Genomic DNA, 23646 nt, shown 5'->3' with positions numbered 1-23646 from the left:
ATTGTTTTTTTTATCTTTTTTTTTTTACGGCATTCACCGTGCGCTATAAATGACATTTAATTTATTCTGTGGGTCGATGCGATTACGGCGATACCATATGTATATAGGTATTTTATGTTTTATGGTGTTTGCACGATAAAATCACAGTTTTAAAAAAAAAATGTTTTTGTGTCGCCATATTCTAAGAGCCACAACTTTTTTATTTTTCTATCAGGAAAGCTGTTTGAGGGCTTGTTTTTTGCGAAAAACTGTAGTTTTTATCGGTACAATTTTTGGGTACATGCGACTTTTTGATCCCTATTTATGCAATTATTTGGGAGCTTAAGTGACTAAAAATAGCGAATCCGGTATTTATTTATTTTTTTCTTTATGGCGGTCACCGTGCGGGATAAATTACATTATATGTTTATAGTTCAGGCCGTTACGGACGCGGCAATACCAATTATGCATAGTTTATTTTTTTCTAATAATAAAGGACATTATAAGGGAAAAAAAGGCGATTTTTACATTTTATTATTTTGGCATTTTACTTTTGTAAATTTTTTGTAATCGCCTTCAATAGATGGCAGACCCGAAGCCTTTGTTAGGCTTCCGGTTGCCATAGCAATCGCCCCCCCCTGCAACAATCGGCCCCCGCAATCGCGTAGTGGGGTGCCGATGTTGCTATAACAACTTAAATGCGGCGGTCGCTATTGACTGCCGCAATTAAGGGGTTAAATCGGTTCGGATCACCGCTGTGATCCGACCCTATGTTTTCCCCCAGTACTAAGGCTACTAGTAGCAGCCTGTACTGGGAGATGCCGGGCTGCGGGGAGCGTCTGTGTGCTCTGTTAGGAGCACACGTAGATTAACGGGCTGCAGGCACAAGGACCAGCTCTGCAGCCCGTTAATCTACATGGGGTGGTCTGGAAGGGGTTAAATTTGTCAGCCTCTATTCTTTCAATAGAACAGATTAGAGTTCTCAAAAAGGATCTCAAATTCATTCCTACGAGACAATTCGATCTTTATCGTACACTATTTAGATGTGAATAAATTTGTGAGATTGACAGTAAAAAAACATTGTGAACTCAGAAGATAACAAGTCCACAAATATTAATGCCACAGATGAGCCTGTACCAGAAATATTGCAGAATGAGTATATGAATCTCAATTTCATGGAACAATTGACTAGTTTAACACTACAATCATTGTGCGAAGAGGATAACAGACCCCTAATGCAGGAAGCCTGTAAATCTATTAGGAGTCCCAATCCCTCCTTGTATCCCATGAAATCCTGATCAATTGTTATGGATGATATTCAGCACCTAGTTCAACAGGCATTGTCAGAGCTATATAAAGAGAAAACAGAATTAAAGCTAAATTTGACTATAAAAGGGAAGACTATGCATTGAAACAGCTAAGGAATAATTATAACCTTGTAATTCGGGATTCGGATATAGGGGGATCAGTGGTAATATTGGACACTACACTTTATGAACGAGAAATTACAACCATGTTGAATGATGAACACACATACAGAGAACTGAATACTGATCCCACAACAATTTTCAAAGAAAAATTAATTAAACTCCTGGCCGAAGGAAAAGCGATGTCCATCCTAGACCAAAAGAAGTGGACTATATGAATAAGGATTATCCAATTACACCAATTTTTCATGCTTTACCAAAGGTCCACAAAGATTTATTTCCTCCACCATTTAGACCTATTGTATAAGGTATTGGCTCTCTCCTGGAATGATTGGGAGCATGGTTGGATAATAAACTACAAGCACTAGCTAACAATTTATCGGACATATCAAACTATACAGAAAATGTAAATTTCACTTTTTCCAAAGATCCTATAACGATTCGGTTTCTAGACCCAACACTAACTGGTGCCATACATAAGAACATTGTTACATGTGGTTTATACAGAAAACCAGTTTCGGGCAACTCAATTTTACATGCTATCAGTTCACACCCTAAACAGGTTATTAGAAACCTACCTATCGGAGAATACATTAGGGTTAAAAGAATCTGTACAGACCATAACGATTATCTACGAGAATGCACAAGCATTAATTTAACATTACAAGCGAGAGGATACTCTATTGGTACATTAGGCTATGTTCACACAGAGTTTTTTGACGAGTTTGACGCAGAAACCGCACCGAAAAACTCGTCAAAAACAGCCCTAAAATGCCTCCCGCGAGCAGTAAAACAGTCACGCGGGAGAAAGGGACATGCCCTATCTTCGAGCGTTTACGCCTCTGACCTCCCATTGACATCAATGGGAGGCAGAGAAAGCATATTTCGCTGCGTTTTATTCCTGCGGCGCTCAATGGCCGCGGGCAAAAAACGCAGCGAAAATTGGCGTGCAGGGAGAGGAAAATCTGCCTTAAACTTCCAAACTGAATTCCGCCTGCAAAAAACTCAGTGCGAACATGGCCTTAAATAGAGCTAGAAATATTGCAAAAATTGATTCATTGTGGAAAATCCTGGAGCCAGGCTGTGGTTTTGTGTCTAGGAACCCTATGTCTATAGGAAATATGATTTCCCCTAGCGACTTTAACCCCTTCCCGCTTTGGCCACTTTTGACCTCCCTGACCGAGCCTCAGTTTTCAAATCTGACATGTTTCACTTTATGTGGTAATAACTTCGGAATGATTTTACTTATCCAAGCGATTCAGAGATTGTTTTGTCGTGACACATTTGACTTTATGTTACTGGCAAAATTTGCTCGATACATTCAGTATTGAATTGTGAAAAACACCAAAATTTTGCGACAAAAATTGCAAAGATTTGCATTTTTCTCAACTTAAATGTATTTGCTTGTAAGACAGGCAGTTATACCACACAAAAAGGTTTCTAATTAACATCCTCCATATGTCTACTTTAGATTGGCATCGTTGTTTGAACATCCTTTTATTTTTCTAGGAAGTTACAAGGCTTTGAACTTTAGCAGCAATTTCTCACATTTTCAAGAAAATTTCAAAAGGCTATTTTTACAAGGGCCAGTTCAGTTGTGAAGTGGCTATGTGGGCCTTATATATTAGAAACCCACAAAAAGTCACCTTATTTAAAAACATTTCACCCCTCAAAGTATTCAAAACCGCATTTAGAAAATTTCTAAATCCTTTAGACGTTTCACAGGAATTAAAGGAACGTAGAGATGACATTTACAAATTATCTTTTTTTGCAGAAATTAATTTTTAATCCATTTTTTTTTGTAACACAATGTTTTACCAGAGAAATACAACTCAATATTTATTGCCAAGATTCTGCAGTTTTAGGAAATATCCCACATGTGGCCCTAGTGTGCTACTTGACTGAAGCACCGGCCTCAGAAGCAAAAGGAACATCTAGTGGAATTTGGGGCCTTATTTTTATTAGAATATATTTTAGGCACCATGTCAGGTTTGAAGGGCTCTTGCGGTGCCAAAACAGTGGAAATCCCACAAAAGTGACCCCATTTGGGAAACTACACACCTCAATGAAATTATCTAGGGATATCTAGAGCATTTTGACCGCACAGGTTTTTTACAGAAATTATTTGAAGTAGGCCGTGAAAATTAGGATCTAAAATTTTTTCAAAGAGAATGTAGGTTTAGCGATTTTTTTCTCATTTCCACAAGGACTAAAGGAGAAAAAGCACCACCAAATTTGTAAAACAATTTCTACAGAGTAAAACAATACCCCACATGTGGTCATAAACGGCTGTTTGGACACACGGCAGGGCTTACAAGTGAATGAGCACTATTTGGCTTTTGGAGATCACATTTAGCAGGAATGGTTTGCGGAGGCCAGGTCACATTTGCAAATCACCTCATCAGGGGACAAAACAATGAAAACACCAAAAAAGTGACTGCATTTAAGAAACTACACCCCTTGAGGAATTTATCTAGGGGCGTAGTGAGCATTTTGACACCACAGGTGTTTCATAGAATTTATAAGAATTGGGCAGAGAAAATAAAAACAAACAATCCTTTTTCTTCAATAAGATGTAGCTCAAAATTTTTCCTTTTCTCAACAAATAATGGAAAAAAAGAACCCAACATTTGTAAAGAAATTTCTCCAGAGTAGGGCAATACCCCACATGTGGTTATAAACTGCTGTTTGGGCACACAGTAGAGCTCAGAAAGAAAGGAGCACCATTTGGCTTTTGGAGTGCAGATTTTGCTGGATTGGTTTCTGGGCACCTGTGGGACCAAAACAGTGGAAACCCCCCAGAAGTGACTACATTTCGGAAACTACACCCCTCAATGCATTTACCTAGGGGTGTAGTGAGCATGTTAACCACGCAGGTGTTTTGTAGAAATTAGAGTGCACTCGATGTTGGAGTGAAAATAGGATTTTTTCCATAGACATGCCAATATGTGGTGCCCAGCTTGTGCCACCATAGCAAGACAGCTCTCTAATTATTATGCAGTGTTCACTGGTTTTACAAACATCCTACATGTGACCCTAATCTTTTGCCTGGACATTTGACAGGGCTCAGGTGTGAAAGATTACCACGTAAAATTGAGGCCTAATTTGGCGATTTACAAAGTATTGGTTCACAATTGCAGGGCTCAGATGTGAAATAAAAATTAAAAAAAAGTGACCCCATTTTGGAAACTACACCCCTCAGGGCATTTATTAAGGGGTGTAGCATTTTCACCCTACAGGACTTTTCCATAAATGAATGCGCTGCGGATGGTGCAAATTCCTAGATATGCCATTTCAGTGGCAAATATGTCGTGCCCAGCTTGTGCCACTGGAGAAACACACCCCAAAAATTGTTAAAAGGGTTCAACCTGGGTATGGTGATGCCATATACGTGGAAGTAAACTGCTGTTTGGGCACGCTGTAGGGTTCTGAAGGGAGGAGCGCCATTTGGCTTTTGGAGGGCGGATTTAGCTTGGTAGTAGTTTTGTTTGAGTATTGCTGATGTTTCCGTTTATAATATGGGGGTACAGGTAAGCTGGGCAGAGTATATCAGGGGCATAGTCAGGTGGTATAATAAAGGGGTAAAAAAAAACAATAAAATAATCCATAGATGTTTGTTACGCTGTGGAGCAATCCTTTCTGCACAGGCCAGTGTCGCACTGATACATGGTGTCTTTTCTTATCCCACTTTTGGTCCACACTCCGCACCTTTGCAGTTTGGAGAATTTTGCTAGGAAAGTGTTGTCCTGGTATAATACTGGCACCGTTGCTTCCAGCAGATATGTTTGGGCCCTACCCTTCCTGATTCCCTAAATTTAGGGCCTTGATAATTCGCCTCTTGAAACAGAAGAAATGTTCCCCTCGGGCCTGAACAACTGCATATTTTTTTATTTCCTGACTTATTGGAGCCTTAACTAATTTTAATTTTCACAGAAGTAGTTGTATGAGGGCTGTTTTTTTGCGAGACTAGCTGTAGTTATCAGTACCATTTTGGGGTACATGCGACTTTTTGATCACTTTTTATCTTATTTTTTGGGAGGCCAGATAACCAAAAAAAAAAAAAACGCAATTCTGCCATAGTTTTTTTGGGGTTTTTTTTATACAGCGTTCACCATGCGTTATAAATTACATGTTAACTTTATTCTGAGGGTCAGTCCGATTCCGGCGATACCTAATTTATAGCAGTTTTTTTATGTTTTACAAAGTTTTGCACAATAAAATTACTTTTGTAAAAAGAATGTTTTTTTTTGTCTCCAAGTTGTGAGAACCATAACTTTTTAGTCAACGGAGCTGTATGAGGGCTTGTTTTTTGCGAGACTAGCTATAGTTTTATAAGTAACATTTTTGGATACGTGCGACTTTTTGATCACTTTTTATTCCAATATTTGTAGGTCAAAGTGACCAAAAAACAGAAATTCTGGTATAGTTTTTGACGTGTTTTTTTTACTCTGTTCACCGCGTGCAATAAATCATAATATTTTTATAACTCAGGTCGTTACGGTCGCAGCGATACCAAATACGTATGGTTTATTATTTTTTGTTCAATAATAAAGGACTTGATAAGAGAACAGGGCGTTTGTGTTTTATTTTATTATGTTTTCAAACTTATTTTTTTCACTTTTATATACTTTTTTTCAAGTCCCACTAGGCTACTTGAAGGTCCAACTGTCTGATTTTTTTTTCTAATACATTGTACTACCTACGTAGTGCAATGTATTAGATCTGTGAGTTATTCACTGACATCAAGCCGATTAGGTTTAGCCTCCGGCAGGGCCTAATCGGCTTCCGTAATGGCAGAGCAGGAGGCCATTGTGTCTCCTGTTGCCATAGCAGCAGTCGGCAGCCCTGATTGCATGTCAGGGCTGGCGATCTGCTAGCAACCGCCAAGATGCAGCGATCGCTTCATCTAAGGGGTTAATGGCAAGGATCGGGGCTAGCTCCGGTTCCTGCCGTTACAGGTGGATGTCAGCTGTAACATACAGCTGACATTCACCGCAGAGGACACCGGGTCAGCTTCTGAGCCGGCGCCATCTTGCCGGTGGCTATGGAAGCCGTTCAGGCTCTGCCGCCGGGCGGGTCCAAACTGCTTCCATGCTAGGCAGACCAGGAGGCCAGAATTATGCCTCCGGTTGCCATTGCAGCCACCGGAACCCCCGGTAATTTCATTGCCGGGGTTCCGATGAGCTGCAAACACCTTAAATGCAGCGATCGCGTTTGAGCGCTGCATTTAAGGGGTTAATGGCGGGGATCGAAGCTAGTTTCGATCCCCGCCATTAGTCAGATGTCAGCTGTAATACACTGCTGACATCCGGTGATGATGGCACCGGCTCAGCTTCTGAGCCGGTGCCATGCATTTGGCATATGGATACAGCAAAATGCAGGGAGCACTAGCTTTCCATGGCGTATCCATACGGCAAATGTCAGGAAGGGATTAATAGCCGGATCAATAATAATAAAAAAGAAAGAAATTGACTCTCTGTTTCTGCTTCATATAAGTGTGCAGGTCTACGGTGTGGCCTTTGCCCTTTTATTTATAACACTGATCTCTTCCATGCTTATGCAAATGATCAACAATATAGAATTAAAACGTTCATCAACTAATACATGTTGTTTACAAGCAGAAAAACATAAGTGAAGGGGGGGGGGGGAATCCTGTTCGTTGTGTCCTGTTCAGACAGCGCTCGGATTCCCGTACGGCCAACGGCAAACAGCAGAAGAAACAGAAAGGACTGTAATCCAGCGCTTGGAGGTAAGTAAAAGGAATGTAGGTTCCAATTTTATTTATATAACAATTTTAAAATTATCAAAGTGCAGGAAAGGGTGAATCGCATTGGTTTGTTCGCCTACGCGTTTCAGACACGTCATGTGTCCTTAATCATGGCATGTATGAATGTCAATGTCTATTCCCGGCGTTTATATCCGGTATGTACGTTCAAGATCAATCTCAAAAACACCCGTGTCTACTGAAAGTAAAATATTTACAAAAGGCTGCTACCAGCAGAATAATTCCACTTTCTCATTAACCCCTTAACGCCGAAGGACGGATATATCCGTCCTCAGCAGCTGCTAGTTCGCGCAGGAGGACGGATATATCCGTCCTGTGATCGCGCGGGTACTGACAGTTTACCCACGCGATCAGCGGCAGGAGCACGGCTGTTATACACAGCCTGGCTCCTGCTGCAACTGCCGGAATCGAAGCACGCGCCGATTCCGGCAGTTTAACCCATTAAATGCCGCTGTCAACAGTGACAGCGGCATTTAATGTGTTTGACAGAAGGGGGAACTCCCTCTGTCTCCCGATCGGCGCCCCCGCAAACAAATTGCGGGTCGCCGTCGGGTTTCCATGACAGCCGGGGGTCTAACAAAGACCCCCAGGTCTGTCTTCAGCATCTGCCTGTTAGGCGATGCCAGAGGCATGACCTAACAGGTTGCCTGTCAGTTTTACACTGACAGGCAATAATGCTTTGGTATACGAAGTATACCAAAGCATTATATATGCGATCGGCACATCGCATAGTGAAGTCCCCTGGTGGGACTAAAAAAAAAAAAGTAAAACCGTTAAATAAAGTTTGTGAAAAAAAAAATAAAAAAAATTACAGTCAAAGTCAAATAAAACTACTGTTTTGCCCCAAAAAGTGGTTTTATTTAATAAAACGGTCAAAACAAATCACACATACACATATATGGTATCCCCGCGATCGTAACAACTTGACCAATAAAATGAACACATTAATTAAACCGCCGGATGAACGGCGTCCAAGGAAAACGCAAAAAACAACGGCAAAATTCTCTCTTTTCTCCCATTCCCCCCATAAAAAATAAAATAAAAGTTCATCTATAAGTCCTATGTACCCCAAAATAGTACTAGTGAAAACTACACATTGTCCCGCAAAAATCAAGCCCACGTACGGCCACATCGACGGAAAAATAAAAAAATGACGGCTCTTGGAACGCGGCGATGCAAAAACAAGTAATTTTTTTCTAAAAGGCTTTTTATTGTGCAAACGTAGAAAAAACATAAAAAACCTTTACATATTTGGTATCCCTGTAATCGTGCCGACCCATAGAATAAAGTTAACATGTTATTTACGCTGCATAGTAAACGGCGTAAATTTATAGCGTGAAAATCAATTCTGGAATTTCTGCTTATTTTCAATTCTCTCCTAAAATAAAGTTAATAAAAGTTAATCAATATATTATAAGCATCTAAAAACGGTACAATTACAAAATACAACTCGTCCCGGAAAAAACAAGCCCTTATACGGCTATGTCGACGGAATAAAAAAAGAGTTACGACTCTTGGAATGCGACCGTGGAAAAACAAAAAATAATCCTTGGTCATTAACGTGCAAAATGGCCCGGTCATTAAGGGGTTAAGCCCCTGAACCCCTGAGGACACTGTATAGCACAGCGAAACATGTCGGGGGGGCTCTAACACATACTTTTTAATTCAAATACGTACCTCCGTTGTCTTCCGCACATGCTGAGTGCCTGACTCGCTGGGCTGCAGCCAGGAGCGGCACTGTATCTGTTACATACACACGTGGTGCACAGTTATCTAATCTCTAACGGAGGTGATATTATTTATTTTAAATAAATTAGTGTAGTCAGTCTTTTTGCTCCAAGAAGCATAATAAAAATGGAAAATTTATTTAGTTTACTTTTTCGTGCATTCAATATTAGCGGTTGGTGCAAGAGGAATTATTCTGCTGGTAGCAGCCTTTTGTAAATATATGGTCTCTAATTTCTGCCAACCGCTGGGGTCCTTTTCTTTATATGTTACCGAAAGTAAAAGACACAATGTGCAACAAAATTTTCTGTATAGCAAGCATTTGATACGAGTATTTAGTTATGTATGTTATTTATATAATTCATTATTTATTTAGTCGCTCAGTTAGCAAGTAAGAACTATTTTATGAAAGCTATACAATATTGTATTAGATTGTATATGTATTTGCTAATTTAATTGAACTAGTCAATTCAAAAGACCGGATATGAACATAACGGGAGATAAGCTATGAACTATGCAACATAGAAATAGAAATGAAAATTGAATAAACAACGAAAAACAAAAGACTGTTTAAAATAATTATAAAATGCGCGTTGGAAAGCACGGATATAATTCCATACAAATTGGTTAAAATGTTCACAAATATATATATGTTTAATTAATTACTTGTACTGTGCAGCTATTCATGATCTACAAATATCATACGGCAGCATCTATTTGTCACACTTAGATATAGATTATATATATATATATATGTATATTAACTCCGTAGGTAATTCTGAGACATCATTTACCAGATATTTAGACCTATTAGTTTATGATAACAGAGGAAATTATTGACAATACAGTAAGGCCCAAAATTTTAAACATGAAACAGACACTACTGGACACATGGGATATATCATCTGATGAGAGATGGTTTCTATATCAACAGCGTGAACCAAAAGGTGGATTTTAGAGTGAATTTAAATTCAGAAAAAAGGAGGGGGGGATTAAATCCTTGGTTGATTAATAAATAGTGGAACATAAGTTCCCTTTTCAGGTTAAGCCCCCTCGGGAACCTAGTTTTGAGGCTATATATCCAGAAAGCCTCTCTGTCCAGCAGAGTCCGTTTCATATTGCCACCTCGTGCAGAACACATTGTTTTCTCAATAGCATATGTTTTAAATGAATTAATTGACCGGTTATGGCACATAATAAAATGTCTGGCAGCATTAGAGATACCAGGAATATTGGGATTCCTGATATATCCTAAATGCTCAAATTCTGGTTTTGAATTTTCTTGTTGTGCAACCAACATACATTAATTTACATTCTATGCACTCGATGACATATGTGACATACTCGCTATTACAATTAATACATGTCTTAATGGGGAAACTGATGACCCCCCCTGAATCGTAGAAAACTTTAGTGGGCTGGGCAAATGAGCACGTTTTACACGGGTGAGAGCCACATCTAAAAAAGCCCTTGTGGTGTAACCAGCTTTTGGTTCACACTGTTGATATAGAAACCATCTCTCATCAGATGATATATCCCATGTGTCCAGTAGCGTCTGTTTCATGTTTAAAATTTTGGGCCTTACTGTATTTTCAATAATTTCCTCTGTTATCATTATAAACTAATAGGTCTAAATATCTGGTAAATGATCTCTCAGAATTACCTACGGAGTGAATATAAATATAAATATATATATATATATATATATATACACACACACACAAACACAAACACACACACACACACACACACACACACACACACACTACCGTTCAAAAGTTTAGGGTCACTTAGAAATTTCCTTATTTTTGCAAGAAAAGCACAGTTTTTTTCAATGAAGATAACATTAAATTAATCAGAAATAAACTCTATACATTGTTAATGTGCTAAATGACTATTCTAGCTGCAAAACGTCTGGTTTTTCATGCAATATCTACATAGGTGTATAGAGGCCCATTTCCAGCAACCATCACTCCAGTGTTCTAATGGTACATTGTGTTTGCTAACTGTGTTAGAAGGCTAATGGATGATTAGAAAACACTTGAAAACCCTTGTGCAATTATGTTAGCACCGCTGTAAACAGTTTTGCTGTTTAGAGGAGCTATAAAATGGACCTTCCTTTGAGCTAGTTGAGAATCTGGAGCATTACATTTGTGGGTTCGATTAAACTCACAATGGCTAGAAAAAGAGAGCTTTCATGTGAAACTCGACAATCTATTCTTGTTCTTAGAAATGAAGGCTATTCCATGCGAGAAATTGCCAAGAAACTGAAGATTTCCTACTACGGTGTGTACTACTCCCTTCAGAGGACAGCACACACAGGCTCTAAGCAGAGTAGAAAGAGAAGTGGGAGGCCCCGCTGCACAACTGAGCAACAAGACAAGTACATTAGAGTCTCTAGTTTGAGAAATAGACGCCTCACAGGTCCTCAACTGGCAGCTTCATTAAATAGTACCCGCAAAATGCCAGCGTCAACGTCTACAGTGAAGAGGCGACTCCGGGATGCTGGCCTTCAGGGCAGAGTGGCAAAGAAAAAGCCATATCTGAGACTGGCTAATAAAAGGAAAAGATTAATATGGGCAAAAGCACACAGACATTAGACAGAGGAAGATTGGAATAAAGTGTTATGGACAGACGAATCGAAGTTTGAGGTGTTTGGATCACACAGAAGAACATTTGTGAGACGCAGAACAACTGAAAAGATGCTGGAAGAGTGCCTGACGCCATCTGTCAAGCATGGTGGAGGTAATCTGATGGTCTGGGGTTGCTTTGGTGCTGGTAAAGTGGGAGATTTGTACAAGGAAAAAGGGATTTTGAATAAGGAAGGCTATCACTCCATTTTGCAACGCCATGCCATACCCTGTGGACAGCGCTTGATTGGAGCCCATTTCCTCCTACAACAGGGCAATGACCCAAAGCACACCTCCAAATTATGCAAGAACTATTTAGGGAAGAAGCAGGCAGCTGGTATTCTATCTGTAATGGAGTGGCCAGCGCAGTCACCAGATCTCAACCCCATAGAGCTGTTGTGGGAGCAGCTTGACCGTATGGTACGCAAGAAGTGCCCATCAAGCCAATCCAACTTGTGGGAGGGCCTTCTGGAAGCATGGGGTGAAATTTCTCCCGATTTACCTCAGCAAATTAACAGCTAGAATGCCAAAGGTCTGCAATGCTGTAATTGCTGCAAATGGAGCATCCTTTGACGAAAGCAAAGTTTGAAGGAGAAAATTATTATTTCAAATAAAAATCATTATTTCTAACCTTGTCAATGTCTTGACTATATTTTCTAGTCATTTTGCAACTCACTTGATAAATATAAGTGTGAGTTTTCATGGAAAACACAAAATTGTCTGGGTGACCCCAAACTTTTGAACGGTAGTGTGTATATATACACACACACACACACATACATATACATATACATATATATATATAAAAGTGTGACAAATGGATGCTGCCGTACGAGATTTGTATATTATGAATAGCTGCACAGTACAACAAGTAATTAATTCGACATATATATTTGTGAACATTTTAATCAGTTTGTATGGGGAGATTATATCCGTGCTTTCCAACAAGCATTTTATAATTATTTTAAACAGTCTTTTGTTTTTCGTTGTTTATTCACTTTTCATTTCTATTTCTATGTTGCATAGTTCATTGCTTATCGCCCGTTATGTTCATATCCTGTCTTTTGAATTGACTAGTCCACTTAAATTAGCAAATACATATACAATCTAATGCAATATTGCAGAGCTTTCATAAAAGAGTGCTCACTTGCTAACGGAGCGACTAAATAAATAATGAATTATATAAATAACATAACTAACTAAATACTCGTATCAAATGCTTGCTATACAGAAATTTGTTGCACCTTGTGTCTTTTACTTCCGGTAGACACAGGTGTTTTTGAGATTGATCTTGAATGTACATACCGGATATAAACGCCGGGAATAGACATTGACCTTCATACATGCCATGATTAAGGACACAGGACGTGTCGGAAACGCGTAGGTCGAACAAACCAATGCGATTCACCCTTTTTCCTGCACTTTGATATGTTTCAATTTGTTCTACAAATAAAATTGGAACCTAGATTCCTTTTACTTACCTCCAAGCGCTGGATTACAGTCCTTTCTGTTTCTTCTACACATGTTGTTTATATTGTAACATGTGAAAGCTGCAGGTTACAATATGTAGGTTGCACTACAAGACCATTAAAGAGGCTCTGTCACCAGATTATAAGTGCCCTATCTCCTACATTATCTGATCGGCGCTGGAATGTAGATAACAGCAGTGGTTTTTATTTTGAAAAACGATCATTTTTGAGCAAGTTATGAGCAATTTTAGATTTAGTTTCTTAATGCCCAACTGGGCGTGTTTTTACTTTTGACCAAGTGGGTGTTGTAAAGAAGTGTATGAGGCTGACCAATCAGTGACCAATCAGTGTCCTGCACTTCTCATTGTTCCAGCCCAGCTTCTTTCACTGCACAATCTCACGGTGCTGTGGATCATGCTAATTTTGTTCCTTGGATTTCTACCTACTCCCGACATAGCTCTCTTGCCCGTGCACCGATCAATCATGGAATGTGGCCTCCTTACTTCAAATGAGTGGTGAGCGAACCAATTATCCTTGTATATTTTCTATTTACAAGAAGATACACTTAATCCCTTAAGGACATGACCAATTTTGGCCTTGCGGACAGAACAGTTTTTTTTATATTTCCCTCTTTGCATCCGGACACTCATAACTTTTATTTCTTTGTACGATGTAGTTGTATGAGACTTTGTTTTTTGCGGGACGAGTTGCACTTTATGTAGGTACCATTTTTTGGTACATATACATTATAGTTTAATTTATATACATTTTTATTTTGGCGAAAATGCTGAAAAAAAACCCAAAAAGCAGTTCCGCTGCAGTTTTATTATTATTTTTTTACACCATACACCTATCCACATAAATAACATTATACATTTGTTGTACAGGTTGTTACGGTTGTGGAGATACCAAATACGTCTATATTATTTCATGTTTTGGGACTATTTTAAAAAGTTTATTTATTGTAAAAAATGTGTATTTTAACTTTTTTTTTAATTTAACATTAAGGATTTGGAGACCCCTATAAAAGGTCCTATTTAAATAAATAAAAATAATAATGTTGACACTTTAATCCTGGCTATAATGGCTTCATTGATAGGGTCATTCTGATTATGCTGGTAATGGGTAAATTGGCCATCATTACATAGAAGTGATATTTCTGTACTGTATGGTGGCATGATTCATTTGTACAGCATGACCGAATTTGTTGTGTACTGTATGATGGCATACTTACAGTATGGCAAAGCAAATGTACACCAAGAGCCCCCCACCACCGCCATAACAAAATTCTGCATAAGCAGGACGTCCAGCCTAGATAAATCTTAGCCAGGTCCACCCTGCAACCAGAGATGCGCAAGTCTGGCCTTACATGGTGTTTTGGTTTTATTTTGCTATGGTAAAACTGCAGCAGAAAACCATATGTACTGTATTTTTTGGACTATAAGACGCACCCAGGTTTTAGACAACAGAAAATAGGAAAAAATAATATTTTACTACTTTGAAAAAGAAAAAAAAACTATTGGTTAAAAAAAATAAATTTGTTCGGTTTTACCACATCTTATTTTTTAATCGCTTGAGAGGTGAGGGCTTATTTTTTGCAGGACGAGCTGTAGTTTTATTAGCACCATTTTTTGGTACATACGATTTTATCACTTTTTATTTCATTCCTTTTAGCGCTATGGTGACCAAAAAACAACGATTCTGGGGTTTTAAATTATTTTTTACGCCGTTCACCGTGCGAGTCAAATAATGCTATATTGTAACAGTTTGGACTTTTACGGACACAGCGATACCATTTTTTTATTTTATTTTTACATTGTGCTTGGAGAATTTTAAATTTTTTTTTTTTCTTTTAACTTTTAATCTTTCTTTACACTCCTGAAAATGTATCTTTTCTTATTTATTTTTTTACACATTATATTAGTTCCGCTAGGAGACTTGTACCAGCGATCATTATATCGCTGGTTCAGTACATGGATGAGTTAAAGAAACAGCGTAACTCGCTGAGCAACGCTGTTTCCGTAACTCCCATAGTAGTGTATGGCAGTTACAGTAGCAGCATAGCACGTTACGCGGTTTCCGTAACTACCATGCAGTTCTATGGGAGTTACAGAAACAGCGTAGCTCAGTGAGTTACACTTTAGTCCGCAACTCGACCATGTACGCGGTTTTCGTAGCTACCGAGTTCCGGAATGAGCGTAGCTCGTGGTGTTACGCCGTTTCCGTAAGTCCCATTCACTTCTATGGGAGTTAAGGAAACAGCGTAGCTTAGCGAGCACTCGGCTGTTTGTGCAACTCCCGACCACCTAACCAATAAGTGGCTGGGAGACGGCGGAGACGGGTAAGATAGAACGAGGTTTAGGGGCCCTGTTCTAGAGATAGGTGCGGGTCCCAGTGCTGGGACCCGCATCTATCTGACATTTATGACATATCCTGTGGATATGTCATAAACGTCCTTCATAGGAAGACCCCTATAAGGGTATGTTCACAGGGGCTATTTTCAGCCATTTTTCGGGCCATAAACGGCTGAAAATATGTGGGCTGAACGCCTACAAACATCTGCCCATTGATTTTAATGGTAAAAACGGCGTTCTGTTCCTGGCCGTTAGAGAAGCGTGTCCGCTGTAAAACACAGCTGACACCTGCAGTAGATGGAGTTGATGTTCCGGCATATCATCGGTCGGGAAGGGGTTAAGTAAGAAGTGGTCAGGGCCCGGCGCTGCCGGATCCCTTGACTGCCGACTAGAAGATGCAGGAACTTTTTAGCAGGATTTATTCTTGCGGAAAAATGCGTCTTCTAGTCCAAAAAATACGGTATTTACATAAAAGTTTTGCTGTAGTGCCATAATGGTGCAGCTCATTCCACACCATGTAAATTTACACTATAAGTTGTGCTGCACTCTCGCCTCCACTACCCTAGTTGTCAAAAGCAAGCTTCCTCAGTTGGCCCAGCAGCCCACACAGACACTGAGTAGTTACAGAATACAGCCCCTCCCCTTACGCAGTAGTCACAGTGGGCCTCCCTATCCTTGTGACCACATCATAGCCCCACCCCCCTTAACAGGCAATAACAGTTAGCTTAACCAAGAGTGGGATTCAAAATTTTAACAGGTTCCCTGTTTTGCAGACAAAAACATGTGCCGGGGGGGGGGGGGGGGGTGGGGGTTTGCAGTGTTTTTCAGTAAATCGCGCCATGGAAAATTATCCTAACAATAAAAGAAAACAATTCCGATATTCCAAATACCCCTATATTAAAGTGGTCTCTAAATAAAGAAAGAAATTCCCTGTCCAGAATGATTAACTGGAGTTCCACACTATGAATATAAAATTCCATAAGTGTACATACCTACCTACTCACACATTATATGAAACTCACCAATTACGTATAGACCTATATGCGCACATTAAATATCCTTAGTGTCCTCAGACCATTAAGTTAGGCTGTGCACTTTGAGAAGTGTTGAGGACAGTGCGGGGAGCACAGTAAGCCATGACAAATCTCCTGGCTAATGCTGGCAGGATGCCAACGGTCTGTGGTCGCGGCCGTCGCAAGATAAGGAACGGCGGCGGTCCGCGACCACGACAAATACAGCACCACAACCAAGCTTAGTACATACATACATACAGCTTCAGAACCAAGCTCAGTACATGTATAAAGCACCAGAACCAAGTTCAGTACATGTATATATGTTTTTAGCTTGGTTGTTATGATGTATTTATGTGCGGAGATTGGTTCTGAAGCTGTATATATGTACTAAGCTTTGTTGTGGTGCTGTATTCCTCACCTTGCGACGGCCGCAACCACAGACCGTTGGCATCCTGCCAGTGTCTCCCTCCTAGGAGACGCCAGCACTTGCGGCCGTCCGGCCCTGCTCTGTCTGTCAAGGTGCGTGCGCTTGGCCCAGGCCTTAAAGGGCCAGCGTGTGCACATGTTAAAGTTCCCTAATTAACCCCTTATAATCCTGGACTATAAGAAGGGCTCCGCCCTTCCACTCCCTGCCTGAGCGTTGTTGTAGTTTTCCCATGTTTGTATTGCAAATGGTCCCTTAGTGTTTTCCTGCTCCCAGTTTTCCCGTGCCCTGCCTCGGATTGCCTGTATCCCGTGCGGTGTCTTGTTCCCAAGCCGGTTTAATATCGGAGCCGTGCCTTGTCTGCTGGAATACACCACGTCTAGTGTCAGCTATCTCAGACACCATCCGCAACGTCTGGCGCAGCGGCCACATCTGCTGGAATACTCCACGTCTGGAGTCATCGACCATCCCGGATACCATCCGCCATGTCTGGTGCAACCAGCCACATCTAGCCCCATCTGTGCCAGAGCCCTTGCCGCCATCTGGACTACCCCAGGTACCCTTATGATACACTCCTGCCATAGACTTTTGCATAGACAGAGTTACGGCGGAGCGCATTAGTGGGTTCACATACCCCTAGATCGTGACAGTATTTATGTACGGAGCTTTGTTGTGGTGCTGTATTTATGTACTGAGCTTTGTTGTGGTGCTGTATATATGTACTGAGCTTTGTTGTGGTGCTGTATATATGTACTAAGTTTTGTTCTGGTACTATATTTATATACGGAACTTGGTTCTGGAGTTTTATATATGTTCTGAGATTCTCTTTCGTACTGTATTTATGTACAGAGCTTCTCTTTGGTGCTGTACATATGTATTGATCTTGGTTGTTCTGATGTATATAAACTCCAGAACCAAGCTCAGTACATATCTAGCACAAGCACAGATAAAGGCCAGTACAGAGATCATTTGCAAATTCAATGCAACCCTTACCATATACGTTTGTACAGCATAAAACTACAGCTCCCAGTATAGCCAGAACGATGGTAAGGATATGTTGGGAGTTGCTGCTTCACAAAAAAGAACGATACACCCATCATCTCGTGCAGATCATACAGTGACTACAGTACCGATTAGTCACAGGGAGAATAAACATTTACATTTAGTGACTCACCGGTGAGGTCTTCTCAGATTGGAGTCATTCTTTTTCTCTTTTCTTTTCCATCTGGTCCAGACCTCTATGATGACACATCCTCGCCACGACCCATTTCTGCAGAATTTGCCGCTCCGATGTCTGCAAAAGCTCACTTTTCCAACATTTTCGCACCTATAAACGAAGATAAAATTCTCATGGAGCCACTCTTTGCCCCAAATATAATAGTATCATACACTGTGCCCCTGAATATAATAGTGCTACACACTGTGCCCCTGAATATAACAGTATCATACACTGTGCGCATGAATAAAATTGTGTCAAACACTGTAAAGCATGTAACGCACCGCACCACACACACACACACACACACACACACACACACACACACACTGCACCCTGTAGATAGTACTTCCCTTGAGACATCTGTAGATAGTAGCGTTCCCCGTAGATAATGCCCCGCAGAGTATCCTGTAGATAGGCCTCCCTGCGGCGTCCCATGTAGATACGGGCCCTAAGGTCGCAGATACAATTGAGTGCAGGGAACCGTTTCCGGTTTCCAGCTTCACCCAGTTTCTATGAACCGGCTGTAATTTTAATTGGTTCGGGAGAACTGGGACGTATTGGTCGGATCCCACCCCTGAGCCTAACTAAGCAGCTAGCCTACCCACCCTCCAAGGAGTTCCCCTCAGCCCATTCCCATCCCAGTAGTCACAGAAAGGTATTTCCCTAGCCATCCCCTCAAGCACAGTAAGGTTTGCAGCAGTTTAGGACAAATTAACTAATAGTGCAAGCATTTTTATCCTTCCACAAGATCTTTAGCATGGTCACCTTTGTTGATCGTGCCAGTTACTAGACCACTACCAAAATATTTCTCTTCTACTACGTCAAATTCATCTTGTGACCAATGTCTTGCTGGTTAAGACTGCAACAGTGAAATATCAACCTCACATTGTGGATCTGTCTGCCTTAACGATAAAAGAAATATTATAAGTTATAAGAATGTGCCTATTTGTTCATATTAAGAACAAAAGTTCTGTCTTTCTAAAAGTAAAATAATGAAAAGTGATACCTACCAGAGTTCCGGTGGTCTCCTTTGTTCACCAATTCAAGAGTCCATGTGCCTTGTGGATTTTCATCCCATGTGTGTGTACTCATGAAGGACCAGTTTGGGTAACCTGCAGAACTGGTATCATACGGTCTAAGAAAGAGAGACAAATTTTAGATTACTTAAGCCATAATAATATCCCTACTAGCATTACAATCTCACCTCAATGCCACCAGCACAGAACGTGTACCCATAGGGCTGGTGAGGTAGATTTCAAGATCACCCCTGCGAGTATAGCTGAGGGAGACTTGGCCTTGTACATGCTCAAGAGACAAGATGTAGTTTGGTGTTCCAGGGCAGCCACTGATGTTGCGACTTATTACAAGATGGGAGGACACTATCCTACACGGAAAAAAAAAGAAGAAATAAAACACAAAAGACTACCTTATTCTGCAGTGCAAGGCATAAAATAAGTGGGGTCTTAATGAAAATTGGGCATATTATAGTGGGGAAAAAAAACACACATCCATATTAAAAGAACGAAAAAAATAACACATTTATACTTACTGAGGACTACTCACAAGCTTCACCAAGCACATTCTCTGAGGATGCGTAGATTCCCACTTTAGGGCTAGGTCCACCAATTTTCCAGCATCCAGAAGCCCATAACCATAATGGTGACTCACTTGATTAAAATAAATACATAAATAAGAAGTGTGTGTGTTTCCAAAAGAAGAGGCAGCACTCAGGTAGTATAGAAAAATACAAAATGTATTCACCCAACATACAGGCAACGTTTCACCTTCCCCTTGAAGGCATTTTCAAGCAATGAATATGTGTGCTCAAATATATATATTATATATATATATATATATATATATATATATATACACACACACACACACACCCGTTCAAAAGTTTAGGGTCACTTAGAAATTTCCTTATTTTTGAAAAAAAAGCACAGTTTTTTCAATGACGATAACATTAAATTAGTCAGAAATACACTCTATACATTGTTAATGTGCTAAATGACTATTCTAGCTGCAAACGTCTGGTTTTTAATGCAATATCTACATAGGTGTATAGAGGCCCATTTCCAGCAACTATCACTCCAGTGTTCTAATGGTACATTGTGTTTGCCAACTGTGTTAGAAGGCTAATGGATGATTAGAAAACACTTGAAAACCCTTGTGCAATGTTAGCACCGCTGTAAACAGTTTTGCTGTTTAGAGGAGCTATAAAACGGACCTTCCTTTGAGCTAGTTGAGAATCTGGAGCATTACGTTTGTGGGTTCGATTAAACTCTCAAAATGGCTAGAAAAAGAGAGCTTTCATGTGAAACTCGACAGTCTATTCTTGTTCTTAGAAATGATGGCTATTCCATGCGAGAAATTGCCAAGAAACTGAAGATTTCATACAACGGTGTGTACTACTCCCTTCAGAGGACAACACACACAGGCTCTAACCAGAGTAGAAAGAGAAGTGGGAGGCCCCACTGCACAACTGAGCAACAAGACAAGTACATTAGAGTCTCTAGTTTGAGAAATAGACGCCTCACAGGTCCTCAACTGGCAGCTTCATTAAATAGTACCCGCAAAATGCCAGTGTCAACGTCTACAGTGAAGAGGCGACTCCGGGATGCTGGCCTTCAGGGCAGAGTGGCAAAGAAAAAGCCATATCTGAGACTGGCTAATAAAAGGAAAAGATTAATATGGGCAAAAGCACACAGACATTGGACAGAGGAAGATTGGAAAAAAGTGTTATGGACAGAGTTTGAGGTGTTTGGATCACACAGAAGAACATTTGTGAGACGCAGAACAACTGAAAAGATGCTGGAAGAGTGCCTGATGCCATCTGTCAAGCATGGTGGAGGTAATGTGATGGTCTGGGGTTGCTTTGGTGCTGGTAAAGTGGGAGATTTGTACAAGGTAAAAGGGATTTTGAATAAGGAAGGCTATCTCCATTTTGCAACACCATGCCATACCCTGTGGACAGCGCTTGATTGGAGCCAATTTCATCCTACAACAGGACAATGACCCAAAGCACACTTCCAAATTATGCAAGAACTATTTAGGGAAGAAGCAGGCAGCTGGTATTCTATCTGTAATGGAGTGGCCAGCGCAGTCACCAGATCTCAACCCCATAGAGCTGTTGTGGGAGCAGCTTGACCGTATGGTTCGCAAGAAGTGCCGATCAAGCCAATCCAACTTGTGGGAGGGGCTTCTGGAAGCATGGGGTGAGATTTCTCCGGATTACCTCAGCAAATTAACAGCTAGAATGCCAAAGGTCTGCAATGCTGTAATTGCTGCAAATGGAGCATTCTTTGACGAAAGCAAAGTTTGAAGGAGAAAATTATTACTTCAAATAAAAATCATTATTTCTAACCTGGTCAATGTCTTGACTATATTTTCTAGTCATTTTGCAACTCACTTGATAAATATAAGTGTGAGTTTTCATGGAAAACACAAAATTGTCTTGGTGACCCCAAACTTTTGAACGGTAGTATAAGTATATATATATATATATATATATATATATATATATGTGTGTGTATGTATGTGTGCAAAACGGCAATGTAAGATAATCATACGTGATTAACAATAATGTGAAAAATACAATACAATGGTACAGAATAAAGTATTTGCAATTAATGCAAAACATGTAGAAAATATGTGAATCAATAGTTGAATATCAAATACAAACATATCTAGAAACAATCACATAAAATACATAGATATGTCATAAAGTGTCAATTATAGTGATCAGAGTTACAGCTGGCACACCATACCTGTTCTGGCTAAGAAAATCAAGGTAATGTATTATTACCATCATGACAATATTGTTTTTTATGTCTTTGTCATTTACTTTGTTGGCGAGACAACTACCGAATGCAGTTTACAACTCAATCATAAGTCAAGTATACGTACCGGTAAAAATGAGTTACCGGTCGCTAGACACTTTATGGAGGCGGGACATTGTCGATATCCTTAGGTTAATGATTATTGACCATGTTCCACCATTGAAACGGGGGGGGGGGGGGGGGGCAATAGGGAACTTCTATTAAAACAATTGGAAGTAAGATGGATTAATCGCCTGAACACATTTGCTGCATATGCTCTAAATGTAGACTATCCACTTAGTGCGTTTAGGAAGTAAAAATGTACAGATTTTAAGATCTTATGTAATTTTTTGTTAAAACTTCGGTGAGGGTCATGACGATGTTCTAATATTATGAAACCCCGATTATGCCTGATCTCATATCAATTATTGAAGTTACATCTAAATTTTCCTTGTACATACTTGCGTAATTTTCCCCTGTACTATGAAAGACAACCTGATCGGGCACGTACATATATTGGTCGCAGGAATCAGTCGATCCTAATTTTTCCTTGGGGTAGGTGATACACGCATCCCGAGTTTTATATTGGTGATCCTCTGTTGGATCGTGCCCCTGTATACAGGGACATGTTCCTCCTGAGTGTGGCTTGTTCCGAGAACCATAAATATAGTGCCGTTCTATATGGGTATCCCCTGTTAAAATGACTGTCCGGGTACTGGGACTTTACTCCATGCAATAAGTCTGGGGGAATCAGTAATAAATGCAGTGATAATGCGTTTACAACTATGGTAAACAATTAGTTTGACTACTGTAAATATTACAACACAGGAGATGTATCATTTGAGAATATATTTACCTATTCTAAGATGGCGATCTTGGTCTCCTTTCAAATAATACGCATGCGCGCGTGACGCGATGTGTCAGGTGACCTTCTCACAACCTTCTCCAATCTAACATATGATTGGTGGTTAGTGAGAACTGAATGATCCGATGTGAGCATGCGCTGTGGGTTTTTCAAACGCCGAGATTTTGGCACGTCATGATGGGAATAATACATTTCCTTGATTTTCTTAGCCAGAACAGGTATGGTGTTCATGACGACTATGGGTGAGTGCCAGCTGTAACTCTGATCACTATAATTGACACTTTATGACATATCTAAGTATTTTATGTGATTATTTTTAGATGTTTGTATTTGATATTCAACTATTAATTCACATATTTTCTACATTTTTGCATTAATTGCAAACCCTTTATTCTGCACCATTGTATTGTATTTTTCACATTATTGTTAATCACGTATGATTATCTTACACTGCCGATTTGCATGTTTTGCGCACACACACACATATATATATATATAATATGCTTTGAGCACACATATTCATTGCTTGAAAACGCCTTCAAGGGGAAGGTGAAACGTTGCCTGTATGTTGGGTGAACAAATGTCGTATTTTTGTATACTACCGGAGTGCTGCCTCTTCTTTTGGATTTAGTTTTGGTGTTTTTTTTTTGTCAAGATCCCTCTGAGGATATCACCCAATATATATGCTGCAGTGCAGCTCCTGCATTCCATTTGTATGTATATATATATATATTAATATACATACACACAGGGTGGGCCATTTATCTGGATACACCTAAATAAAATGGGAATGGTTGGTGATATTAACTTCCTGTTTTGTGGCACATTAGTATATAGGAGGGGGGAAACTTTTCAAGCTGGGTGTTGACCATGGCGGCCATTTTGAAGTTGGCCATTTTGTATCCAACTTTGGTTTTTTCAATGGGAAGAGGGTC

The 23646-nt window shown here is 40.0% G+C and overlaps 1 protein-coding gene across 1 annotated transcript in view; it reads right to left on the bottom strand.

Moving 5' to 3' along the window:
* PCSK4 (proprotein convertase subtilisin/kexin type 4) overlaps positions 1-23646 on the bottom strand; it is a 129094-nt gene that overhangs the window by 12235 nt on the left and 93213 nt on the right. Inside the window, exons 10-14 of the mRNA XM_075854901.1 lie at positions 21834-21888; positions 21711-21714; positions 19575-19692; positions 19230-19409; positions 19036-19160 (exon numbers count right to left, since the gene is read on the bottom strand). Of these exons, the coding sequence (XP_075711016.1) occupies positions 19036-19160; positions 19230-19409; positions 19575-19692; positions 21711-21714; positions 21834-21888 (482 nt within the window). The remainder of the gene's footprint in view (positions 1-19035; positions 19161-19229; positions 19410-19574; positions 19693-21710; positions 21715-21833; positions 21889-23646) is intronic.

Source organism: Rhinoderma darwinii, chromosome 1 (assembly GCF_050947455.1).
Source record: "Rhinoderma darwinii isolate aRhiDar2 chromosome 1, aRhiDar2.hap1, whole genome shotgun sequence".
In the NCBI taxonomy this organism is placed as follows: domain Eukaryota; kingdom Metazoa; phylum Chordata; class Amphibia; order Anura; family Rhinodermatidae; genus Rhinoderma; species Rhinoderma darwinii.
The sequence above is the reverse complement of the archived record's forward strand: the minus strand, read 5'-3'. Positions and strand labels throughout refer to the sequence as shown.